The 11,283-nt window shown below is 54.1% G+C and overlaps 1 protein-coding gene across 1 annotated transcript; it reads right to left on the reverse strand.

Annotated features, from left to right (window-relative positions):
- Positions 1 to 219: 219 nt before the first annotated feature.
- Positions 220 to 10,746, reverse strand: LOC141747551 (fatty-acid amide hydrolase 1-like). Its single transcript, XM_074597984.1, has 16 exons — positions 10,554 to 10,746; positions 10,099 to 10,449; positions 8,760 to 8,873; positions 7,943 to 8,086; positions 7,497 to 7,630; positions 6,160 to 6,366; positions 5,703 to 5,743; positions 5,020 to 5,144; positions 4,662 to 4,787; positions 3,442 to 3,539; positions 2,968 to 3,067; positions 2,633 to 2,673; positions 1,754 to 1,793; positions 1,107 to 1,215; positions 630 to 775; positions 220 to 537 (listed from the first exon to the last, which is right to left on the reverse strand). Exons 2-16 carry the CDS (start codon positions 10,264 to 10,266, stop codon positions 409 to 411), a joined length of 1,722 nt encoding a protein of 573 aa, XP_074454085.1. The 5' UTR covers positions 10,267 to 10,449; positions 10,554 to 10,746; the 3' UTR covers positions 220 to 408.
- Positions 10,747 to 11,283: the final 537 nt, after the last annotated feature.

Consider the following 11,283-nt stretch of genomic DNA (forward strand, 5'->3'; position numbering starts at 1 on the left):
GTCCTCGGGGAGCCGAGAACGGAGGGGAAAATCCCTTTTCCTACCGTACTCCAAGTAGGAGCCTGAACAACTCAGACAAAACCAGTCCCCGCCCGTCAGCTTCCCCATTTGTAAGAGAAGGATCATGTTCTTGCACTTCCCTGGGGTGTGTTGAGAGGGTTATTAAAATCCACGCCAGCCCCATACACAAACACGGACCCGAAATAACAGACTTTCCAATACCAAAAAAATACTGTATTAGGACAATGATTGGAAGTGCTCCACCACCACGGAGCTCGCCTCGCTTTCCCCTTGTGCCCCAAAGCCAGCAGCCAGCCCAGCCATCACCGTGTCCTCAGGCGAGTCAGACCACAGGCGGACCTTGCGCTGATGCTCGCTGGGATCCTGCACCGGGTAAGCACGTAGGACTCAGAAGAAGCTGTTTTTCTTCAGGGCGAGTGCCTCCACCTCCTTCATGAACCGCAGGCACAGCTCCTCCTGCCACGGCAAGGCCACGCACTGCACGGCCACGGGCAGCCCCGCGCTGCCCCGAAAAGCCTGTGACACAAAGAGAGGGGGGGAGGGCAGGGGCATGTCCAGGGAGAAGGGATGGGGATGCTCCTGGCCTTGGGGAACCTGTTGCCACTCACCTTTGCCAGGGTCCGGTCCCACCAGTCCCGAAAGTACCCCTTGTAGCCCTTCAGCTCCTCCTCGTCCTCGTCAGTCACCACCGTGACAGGGACCACACCGACGGGGAAGTCCAAGGCGTTGTAGAGCATGGTGTAGCTGACTGCCACTGCAGGAGAAGGGGAGCTCGCAGCGCCGGTCCGCCACAGAGAAAGCCTTCACCCCCCTCCATGTATATGAGCTTCCAGCTAACGGGGCTCTTGCACTGGGAACTCAAGGGCTGTGGGATGGAAACCTGCCCCTTGGCTCCCACATGCTCCGGGGGGGTTGTCCTGGGTGTACCCCACGGGCTGGGGCGGCAGCTGCCCCAAGAGCCCAGCTCTTCCCACCACTAGCCAGTGCCTTGGGGATGTGAGGGGAAGGAACACTTCCCACTGATGCTGGTGGAGTGCTGCAGCAGGGGCACGCTGGAGATAAAGGTCCCCCATCGGCAGTCCTACCTGAGAGCTTCCCAGGGTAGCCGATGCCGAGAGCCGGCCCCAGCATGGGACAAAGCATGACGTCCAGATTCAGCTTTTTCCACTGGCCGATGAACTGGTAGCAAAACTCCTGAGGAGGAAACGCACTGGTGGTCAGCGGGGTGGATGTACTGTCCCATGGCTGCTGGCTGAGGCTCTCCTTGGGTGCCCAGCCGGGCTCTCGGCCTTTCCCCAGGAGCAGCCATCAGGCCACATCACGCCTGATCCTGCTAAAATCCAGCAACCCTTTCCCGCTTGGCCAACAGCCCTCCCAGTGTACAAAGCACCCTCCCCCGGCTAAAACTGGAGGTGGGAAAAGAGTGAGTGCAGGAGCACGTGGCAACCTGGGACACGGGCATGGATCTTGAGGAAGACAAACGTAATGTGGCTGATGGTCTATGTTTTCAAGTGTAGGAGTAAAAAATTCAGGTCTGATTTGTTATCATGAACATGTCTATGTATCATGAGAACTTGCATGTCCAAGTGAGATCTGTTGAGGAGTGACCTATGTTCCTACCTCACATCACCAGTGACTTGATCATCTCCTAACCTTGGTGGGTACTGAATCTGCCTCTTCCCAAAGAGAAAGAACACAAAAAACTATCTAACCCCAAATTGCAACACTTTACCTCAATTTCATGATGAAGACTCCAGACTTCATCCACTGTGCTGAAAAAGGAAAGAAAACCCATGAAAGGCATCAAGAGGTGCTCCAAAGAGCAGCTTTAGGGGCAGAGAAGGGCATCAAAACGCAGATGGGGACAGGTTAACTCTACTCCTGGAGCTGCAGCCAAGGGAAGGGAGGACTTTGGCAAAGGCCTGTCTTTCCTCTGAAGGGCTGGGGGGGGGGTCTCATTTCTGCTCCTGCCCATGATGGAGGGATGAAGACTAAAGGCAGATTAGTGCAGTGCTGCTTTGGCCTGACAAGTGTCCAGCCCCGTTACTGCCCCTGTGCTGAGGAGGTAGAAGCCCAGGCACAACATTTCCCAGTGGCCAGGCTGTGTGAGGCGGACTGGTGCTTTGATGCGGGGACAGACGTACTGCCTCGGAGGCACAGCACGAAACACACCCGCTCTGCTACGGGACTTGAGTCCTTTCTCCTCACTATCTGCCCAACACTGACATGGCAGCGAGGAGGAGCAAGCCTCCTTCTCTGTGCATTTACCTTCCTTCTGTCTTACAGGGTCCCTACTTGGTGGCATGACGGATACGTTAACCAGTGCTGAAGCCAACACTATATTTCATTCCCACAAGCTCCATCCAGTTCCTAAGCAAGAGGCTGTGAGCCCCAAGCCCCATTCCCATCCTCAGTACGAGAAGCTTGTCAAACCCTGCAGGGTTACGGTGTTGACGTGAACTGCTCTGTTTGCGCCCACCTTTGTGTTTTCTGCCTCCTATTTTCTCAGACACACGCAGCTGGGGCAGTATCCCTAACGTAGCAAACACTGCGGCTCTCCAAAAGAGAAACCCAAATCTTCACGCATTTGCTCAGGCTCAGATTTACTCACTTTGCTCTCATACTTCTGACGATATCTGAAAATCGAGGCATCTGAGAAGGAGAGAGTTAAAAAAAAAAATGAAAGATAATTTACATTAAACCCAGCCCTGTCCTCTGAGACAGTCCGTCACAAACACAAGCTGCTCAGGTAGGACTCGTGGACCTTCCCCAAAGTGGGGAGAGGAGGAACAGAAATAGCATGACTCCAGTTTGGAGATGTATCTAAGCACGGCCAGGAAGCAATGCCTAGAGACTTCTCTTTGATAAAGCCTCACTGCAATGGGAGACACGTTATTCACCAGCTGTTGTTTAACTACATCTATGCTAGAAAGAAATGGACCTTACGAAGGGTTTGGCAATCCAGGAGAGGAGAGTTTTTAGCCAGCTTGGTGACTTCGCCAACCAGAAGAACACCCCCATGCTACTCTTCTCCAGCTCCCCTTTGCTGAAAGAGAAACGGGTGTTTAGCTGAGCAGCGTTAGGAAGGAATCACAGTGGATCAGCTTTCACAAGCCCAACCCCTCTGAACAGCAGATCTAAGTGATAAGAAAAGGTTTGCTCCCTTCCTCTGGGCTCCTCTGATTCTCACGGTATTTATAGGGTAGTGGCAGCCAGTCTCCTTTTATCTGTCAAGGCTGGTAACAATCCCAGAGAGACACAAAGTTTGGCCGAATTGGTTGAGGGTAAGCTCCCCAGTAAATCCCAGTGCATATCAGCCCCCGTCTGCATCCAGTAGATCTGCTACCCATATCTGGACGGTAGCCAGACCCTGGGGAGGATTTCCATAGAAAGGCACCCATCACACCAGGCTGTACTTACAATTTCTTGAGAAAGGAGGCACCCCCATCTGCAAACATTCCCCTGACGCAGAAGTTAAACATCATGTAGTCCACATTTGTGAGTTCAAAGGGCACCAGCTGGAAGGACAACGGAAGAGGAGTCAGTGGCACAAGCACAAGGAAGCTGCATGGGAGAAGCCATCAAGGGCTCCCAGTGGGCCAAGCTGGGCTGAGGTTTTCCTGACAAGCCCTCAGGAAAGCCCCTAGCATCCGAGGCCACCAGGTCCTCCCCATCCCATCCATCATTCCCTGAAAACACCATTTTCCCTCTGACCAGCAACTGTTGAGTCAAAAGATACAGGATGGGCTTGGCCCCCTGATGCCCAAGCAGCCCCAAGGCACAAAGGTCCCTCCAAAACTGGCAGTGGGTGACAGAGCTGAGGGGTCTGTGCTCCCCACTTCACTCCTGGTCCTTGCACAAGGGTAAGGGGGAGGCGTGCAGCCACGACCATGCCTCATGCAGAGGAGATGACTTGCTGAAATGGCAGCCTCTGAAACCTGAGACCCTGGAAACGGGGCTGGGCCAATATGGGACTACTTGGCTATAAAAGATGTGCCATCTGCAACTGTGCTTTTGTTTTCTCCTTAGGTCCGTGTTTCCAGATACAAAACCAGGAGGTGGCTTTCCATGCAACGTCTGTGGAACTGCTTGCCAAAGGACATGATGCAGGAGAGGTGAAACTGGCTTGAGAATAGACTAAACAAGTAGCGGGACAACAGCTCGTCACAGCCACTGAAGAGAGATGGTCCATCAGGCTCAGGAAACATGCTGAGCTGACAGTAATCATGCACCACCAGGACTGTAAGGTCCCTGCACTGCCTCGGGACCCGTCTGTACAACACCTAGTGCAATATGGATCTCAGCCAGGGTGTAAGTAAATACACCCACGCTACAGATAAGTCACACAGCAGTGTGTCTACTCCCTAGCACGTGTTATGGATCAGGGCAGGCTTCCTTTTGTGTTCACCAGAACCTAAAGAGTGCTGAGATCCTGCTGAGAGGAGAAATCAAGTTGCAATACAAAGAATTTCTCTTTTCCAGAAGCAGCTATCTACTTTCATCAAAGCTGTGTGAAGCTGAGTGGATTCCAGGCCCTCTTTCCCTGCCAAATTTGCTTGATGTTCGCACACGGGTCCCAAAGATATGGCAGGAAGGAAGAATAGAGGCAGCGCGACTGTTGGGTTCAATCAACATCCTACCGTGTGGCCGGCATCCTCCAACATCTGCTTCGTCTCCCGAACGGCGCGTCTCATGGCAGGGCTTGGCATGGTGAAGAAATCGGTTTCGTAGTAGCCTATGCGGAGGGGCTGTGTGCTGGCATACACCTGCAAAGCAAGGGAGGGCACCAGCGTGGAAGGATATCAGCGGCATCAGGAGTCAACTACACCCGTGCCGCAGGGCGAGTCTGGAAGGCAGCACTTCTCTCGCTCACTTGCCCACCCACAGCATGTGGCAGGTTGGAGCAGGTCCTGGAGGGCTTCCATAAGCCGCTGGCATTTTCAGCCTGAGCGACGGAAGCTCTTCTCAGAGGCTTTTGCCCCCTTTGAGGTTCTTTACCTCTTCATTGAAGGGAAGGGGGGGCACTGTGCTGTCCAGGTTGAACATGTCCTCGCAGAGGAGCGCCCGCATGCACAGCGCCAGGCTCTCCACGTCTTTTGCCATCGGTCCCACTGCTGCGACCACTGGAAGAGACCAGAAGAGAACATTCATGGCTGGGGGTCTTTGAAGGGCATGTCCTGCAAAAGCAGGACCTCTTGGCATCATTTTGACTTAGTCTAGTGCTGGCAACAGTTCCTCTTTGAGAACTGGGCTGGGGATGCCTACAGGCGTCTTCCCACCAGCAGGCTCATCATTATGGACCAGGAGTTGCTATCCCCCAATATGTGCCCCATGTGCTCCATTTCATGATTTACAAAATTAAGCAAAAAGCTTTGTCGATCATGACACAAGGACGTCACAAAACACCCCCTCTGACTGTTAATCCCAGCTCCCATGAAGCAGTGGTGGCCAATGCAACAACGTGGGGTTACAGGGCGTGTTCAGGTTTATGCATTACACAAACTGCTCAGCTTGGCTCACACGTATTCCAGTTTCTTGGGAATCACAGCATGGGGGTGGCTCTTGGAAGAGTCTCTAAAAGGGAACCTGCTTCTCTCTCTGAATGTGTTGGAGAAGGTCCCCCACAACCTTCTCAGCCCTGCCCTACTGCCCTTCCCTGGGGGACAGCCACCAATTCCTACCTGCCTTCTGCCCAAGGACACCAGCAATGATTCCTTTTTTACTGTGAAAAAGAGAGACACACAGAATATAGCAGCTGAAGTAGTTTTCACAGAAGGGAAAGGCTTTAAGCAGTAGCAAGTGGTAAACACTGCCCTGCCTTTGCAGGTGCAGAGGCTGGCTGAAGGAAGGGCCAAGGGGAAGCCCAAGGGGGACCCAACCTAGCCCACAATGATTTATGCCCCGTCAGTCAGGAACAACGACCCCCTTAGCATGCAGATGGAGAGGTTTCCCCCTCTCCGTTCTGGGGGAACCAATGCTTCCCTCCATACAGGCCCCAGAAAATGTCTGGGCAGGAGGGAGAAACGAGCCCTTCTCAGTTCCTCCCAAGTTTTCCCTTGCTCACAGGAGCAGGAGCATCCCAGCACAGCGGTGGGTAGGGTGTCTCACCCAGAGACATCACTGCATTACTCGCGGTACCTGAGTCTGTTCCCGGTGGGTTTGAGTGCACAGATCCCACAGAAGGCAGCGGGGAAACGCAGGCTCCCTCCTACATCTGTCCCAAAGCCCAGAATGGACCCACCTCCTCCTACAAGTGCCCCTTCTCCACCAGAGGAGCCTCCGGGGCTTCTGGTGTAGAGCAGAGGGTTGAACGTCTGACCAAAGATTAAGTTCTTGCAGTCATAGCTAAAGAGAGAGAGAGAGTGATCGCGAATGAGAGGAATGTAGATAGCCGCTGATACGGACCCCAGTCACTACGAAAAGACCTTCAGAAGGTAATTAGGTAATTTGTTAGGTAATTAGGTAACTAGTTGTTACATTGACATCATTTACTCTGAGGGAGCTTCCCAAAGCTCCCATGAAGACTGCCAGCCTTTTTGTGGTGTTCCCAGGACCTGGATTCACTGCCAGCTAATTTCAGCATCGTCAAGCCTTCCCCAGACAGACCCTCTGGCAGCAAAAATACATCAAACGTCCTGGAAAGGCTCCCTTTGGGCAGTCCCAAGGGCCAGAGGACATCCGAAACAGCCCACTTGGAGTAGGTCCAGGCCTCCCCACCCAGGGGGTGCTGAGCCCCTGCTTGGGAACAGGCCAAATGCCAGCTGCAGTCATATTTGAACATCGGACTCTCCGAGGAACTGGTGCAAAATCCGGTAACCCCTGGGGCAACTTCTTTGTGTGTTTTTGTGTTTTTTTTTTTAAACACAGCCAGTCGTTGTTGCATCGCCTTAAGGAAGGCATTTCACAGGGCTGGGGAACGGTCACCCACCGAGGAGCTTTGCCAGAGTTCACTTGGCAGGACACGGGGACGCTACAGGGGGTGTCTGTCCAGCAGAGCACACCCGACCTCACCCCATATCAGCGACACCCAGAGCGGTCTTGCCAGATACAGCAGGAGGTTTGGGGGCAGGATAATTTAAGGTCATTAGCTTAACCAGCTTCCCCTGCCATTAATATGCATTTCCACTGTATAGTTAACAGGATCACCTCTGGGGGTTTCATTAAAAAAAAAAAAAAAAAAAAAAAAGAAAATTAAAGTTACTTAAAAATACCCCCCACAAAAAAGAAGATCAGTGTTTTCTCTTCTCCTCTCCTCCTCTTTTGCTTATTTATTTCATTTGGAACTACAGTTAATTTTCATCCTTAGCGTAAATGTGTTTACTTTCTTAAGAAACACCTAAAAGACACTAAGGATGGGGATCAGGTGCTGTGACTTAAAAAGAAGGTGGAAATGAGAATTAGACTTGATGGAAACCCTCATTGAGATGAGGGAGGGAGGACTGCCGCTGCGCCGAGGGAAGGGAGCGCCCACCTACCTGATGAGGGACTGGGGAACGTTGGTTTTCACAAACGGAATTGCCCCCTGTCTCCTGAGCACCTGCACCACCACGCTGTCCTCTGCTGCGGGCTTATTGATATTTTTTATAAACCCTAACGTGGAATCATGGCCCTGGGAACACAGGACAATGAGGTTTCCAAACGGAGGACTGCAATTCCCCCTGCCCTCGTATTTTTATCTCTATATATAAGCATGTGCGTGCACCTCCAACAACCCACCCATTGCACACATAGCGTATTGTCAGTAAATCTGACCAGCTCTCTACTGGCTCATATGGGAGACAGGGAGCAAACCCTGTCACCAGCCAGGGCAGGCCATCCCACATCAGCTATGACAAAGTCCAGCTGAGGTCAAACCTCCCCCCACCACCAATCTTCAAATCACATGGATCTCAGGATACACGCGGTATCACGCTGGTGGTACCTCGCAGTCGATGGAGTCTTTGATGCTGACAGGCACTCCATAGAGCAAACCCAGCTTCTCTGTCAGCTTCGCTTTCCGGACCTGGGTCTCACTTTCCTGCAGATACTCCGTGATGCAGTTGGTTTCTATGGCGATTTGGAGGGCCTTGGAGAAAGCAGGCAAAGCTCGTGGGTGAGATGCAGTCCAGGACATTGCACAACAGCCTTCTGTTTTGCAGAGGACATCTGCCTCTTCCCCCTTTTCCACCTCCCCATCTGGACAGTCGGTATCAGGGCAGCCCTTGCTGTTCCTTTCCAAGATATTTTAATGCTAAACTCCAAAATGTTGGTCTGGACATAGCTGGGTTGTAGCACCAGCTGGTGTGTGACGGACAGAGGCACTCAGCTCAGCAGAATACCCAAGGCTCTGGATCAAGTGGCATAAAATGATAAGCCCAAAGTGGGAACCCAGGGGGTGATCAGGGCATTATGGCAAAAGCAGAGGATGAAAGCGGACACTGAGTTCTTGAGGTTTACCAACCCATTTGGAGATGGAGGGGAGACAACAGCAGCACTCTGAAGCTTCCTTATAGCTACACCTGTCCCTGGGAAGGTATGGGCTCTCCAGATGCTGAGATTGATGCTCCCCTTTGCTCCAAACCAAGCCAAGAGCCATGGCAGCCAGATGCCCAGCTCTCCCCTTGCTCACAGAAAAGTGCAGAAGGGCCCAGCATTAACTGCTCAGCAGCGTTTGAACCAGTCCACTTGAACCTGGGCTTCTCTCAAGAGAGCCAGCCCCACTGTGGGTGAGATGCAGCCCCACCACCCTTGCTCCTCACCTTGCCCACGTAGGCGTAGAAGACATGCTCCGGAGGGAGCGAGCCATCCCGGAGTTTCTTGGAGAGCTCCGGCAAAGGCAGAGAGAGGATGGAGACCGCATTCACGGAAGGATGCTAAGGGAAAGATTGAACAGGTAATGACACAGCTCTACCTCAGCTGGTGGGTTCCTCCTCTCCCCTTGGTGCCCACTGTAACCCGTACAAAAAATATCTGCTGTCCGGTGGCCAAATGCAATATTTGCCTCAGGACTGCAATCCTGCCCCTACTCTGATACCAGTGAGCACGGTGGGAAACCTGCAAGGCCAGTAGCAACCCGGGCTTTCTAAAAAGCCTTTTGCTTTTCTGGCCAGACATCAAGCACCTGCTGTTTAAGAGAAAGTCTTTTGCGCAGCCTTGTTCAGACAGGTCTTGGGCAGGCCTGGGGGAACCGCTCGGCGCAATGTTCTCTGCTGAATTACAGTGGGAACTGGCAGCATGGTCAAAGACATTGCTCCAGCAAGAAGCAAAATTCGACCTGGTGCCAGATCTTCTGGCATCACCAAGGCATCCTCCAGGGAAGTGCACAAACCAGGGAGCTGCTTGGCTGACAGCGGACAGGTCATTTTTGGGTCAGCAGAGATTTCCCTACTACATACCACGAAAAAAAGCATCAAACCTCATCCCCTAAGCTGGACTCTGACCCTGAGGGAGTCCACTCCAAACACAGGTCGGGAGGTTTGATGGGACCATACCCCGTCGGCATCACGCCCCGTCCCTGCGGGCAGCGCCCCCGGACTGCAGAGCTGCACTTCGGCCTCTGCTGATAACACGCACGGCTTCTCCCCTCCTCAGCAGCCAGGATGAGCCTCCCACCATGGCGGCAGAGGGCCGGGAAGCTTTCAGAGGAGGGGCAGGGATTTTCCTCCCCTCCCTTACCGGTTGCCGCTCGCTGGCGCCTGCGCCGCCGCCCGTTTATCCCCCGGCTGCACCGGGGAGCGCATCCTCCTCCTCCCCGTCCCTGCTGCAGAGGGGAGCCCTGCACGGCCGCAGGGATGCGTGCACGCAGAGATTTACAAAGAAAATAAAACTAAATTCCTCCGTGGCTCCCTACGAGGAGCCGGGACGCCGCCTGGCAGCTCTGCGAGAGCAGCCCCTCGCCCGCCGGCTGTCCCCGGGGCCACGCCATGGGGAAGGGGCGAGAGTGAGGAGCCAGCACCGGGCGGGTTCTGCCCATCCCCAGCCTTTCCCCCGGGGGAAAACGGAGGGGAGAAGCGCGGCTTTTCCCATCCCCAGCGTTCCCCCCGGGGAGGTGGGGGGGGGGAGAAAAGGAGGGAAGAAGCGCGGCTTTATGGTACCCACCTGCTCCCGAAAGCGCTGCACGGCCGTCTCCATCTGCACCAAGCTGCGCTCCTGCCTCCGCCGAGCCTCCTCCACCTTCTTCCACAGCCCCCTTCGCCGCCGCCATCGCAGCAGGAGCAGCAGGCTGGCGGCCGAGCAGCAGAGCAGGGCGGGCAAGGGGACCCGCATGGCGGGGGCTGGCTAGCCGGGTTGGCTAACCGGCCGAGAGCCCCGCTCGCCCCTCGCTCCTCCCCGCTGCCGGCGCCTCCCCGCTGCCGGCCGGGTCCAAGGGCAACCGCTCGCCGATGGGGAGGTGGGGGAGAGGGAGGCAAAACCTGGGAAGGATTCCCGGGCGGGAGAGGGTTGGATTCGCTGGAAAAGAAAAGGCTTTAACCAGTTTGCGGCTTTGCGAGCGGCAGCGCGGGTAAGGGGGGAGGAGATCTGGGAGCAGGAAAAGCTCCTGGGTGAAAACTCACCCCTCCCTGTGCTGGGTGGTCTCTCTGTCTCTCTCTCTCTCTGATAAGGTTTATTTATTTTGCAGTTCCCCAAGCGGGACTTTGATCTCCCTGTAATTTTTCAGCCTCTCTGGGGAGAGTCTTGGCTAAGAGCATCAAAGGAGCGAGGCGGGAGTCCCAAAGGTACCCGTCTCCTTTTGCATTTCCTGAAGCCGAGCAGCTGTGTGGGAAAAAAAACAATAAATGCCACAGCCTGTGCCCGGTAGAGTCCATTTCATCGCTGGTGGAGCATGGGTGTGCCTGTGCTTTGTTAAGTGCTGCGGCTTCTGACAGCAGCAGTCTGGCATCCCTGCTCGGGCGGGGGGTGTGTGTGCTGGGGCCTTGCACTCAGTTTTGAGGGAAACTCCAAAATAATTTCTTTGTGGCCAGCCCTACATGGAGTCTGTCCTTAAACTTCCCCGCTGATAGGACAAGGGGTAATAGCTTCAAACTGGAAGAGGGGAGATTTAGATTAGGTATCAGGAAGAAATTTTTCACTGTGAGGGTGGTGAAACGCTGGAACAGGTTGCTCAGAGAAGCTGTGGATGCCCCATCCCTGGAAGTGTTCAAGGCCAGGCTGGATGGGGCTTTGAGCAGCCTGGTCTAGTGGGAGGTGTCCCTGCCCATGGCAGGGGGGTTGGAACTGGGTGATCTTTAAGGTCCCTTCCAACCTAAACCATTCTATGACTGTATGAAATGTTTCAAGCTATCC

This window comes from Larus michahellis, chromosome 8 (assembly GCF_964199755.1).
Source record: "Larus michahellis chromosome 8, bLarMic1.1, whole genome shotgun sequence".
Taxonomy (NCBI): domain Eukaryota; kingdom Metazoa; phylum Chordata; class Aves; order Charadriiformes; family Laridae; genus Larus; species Larus michahellis.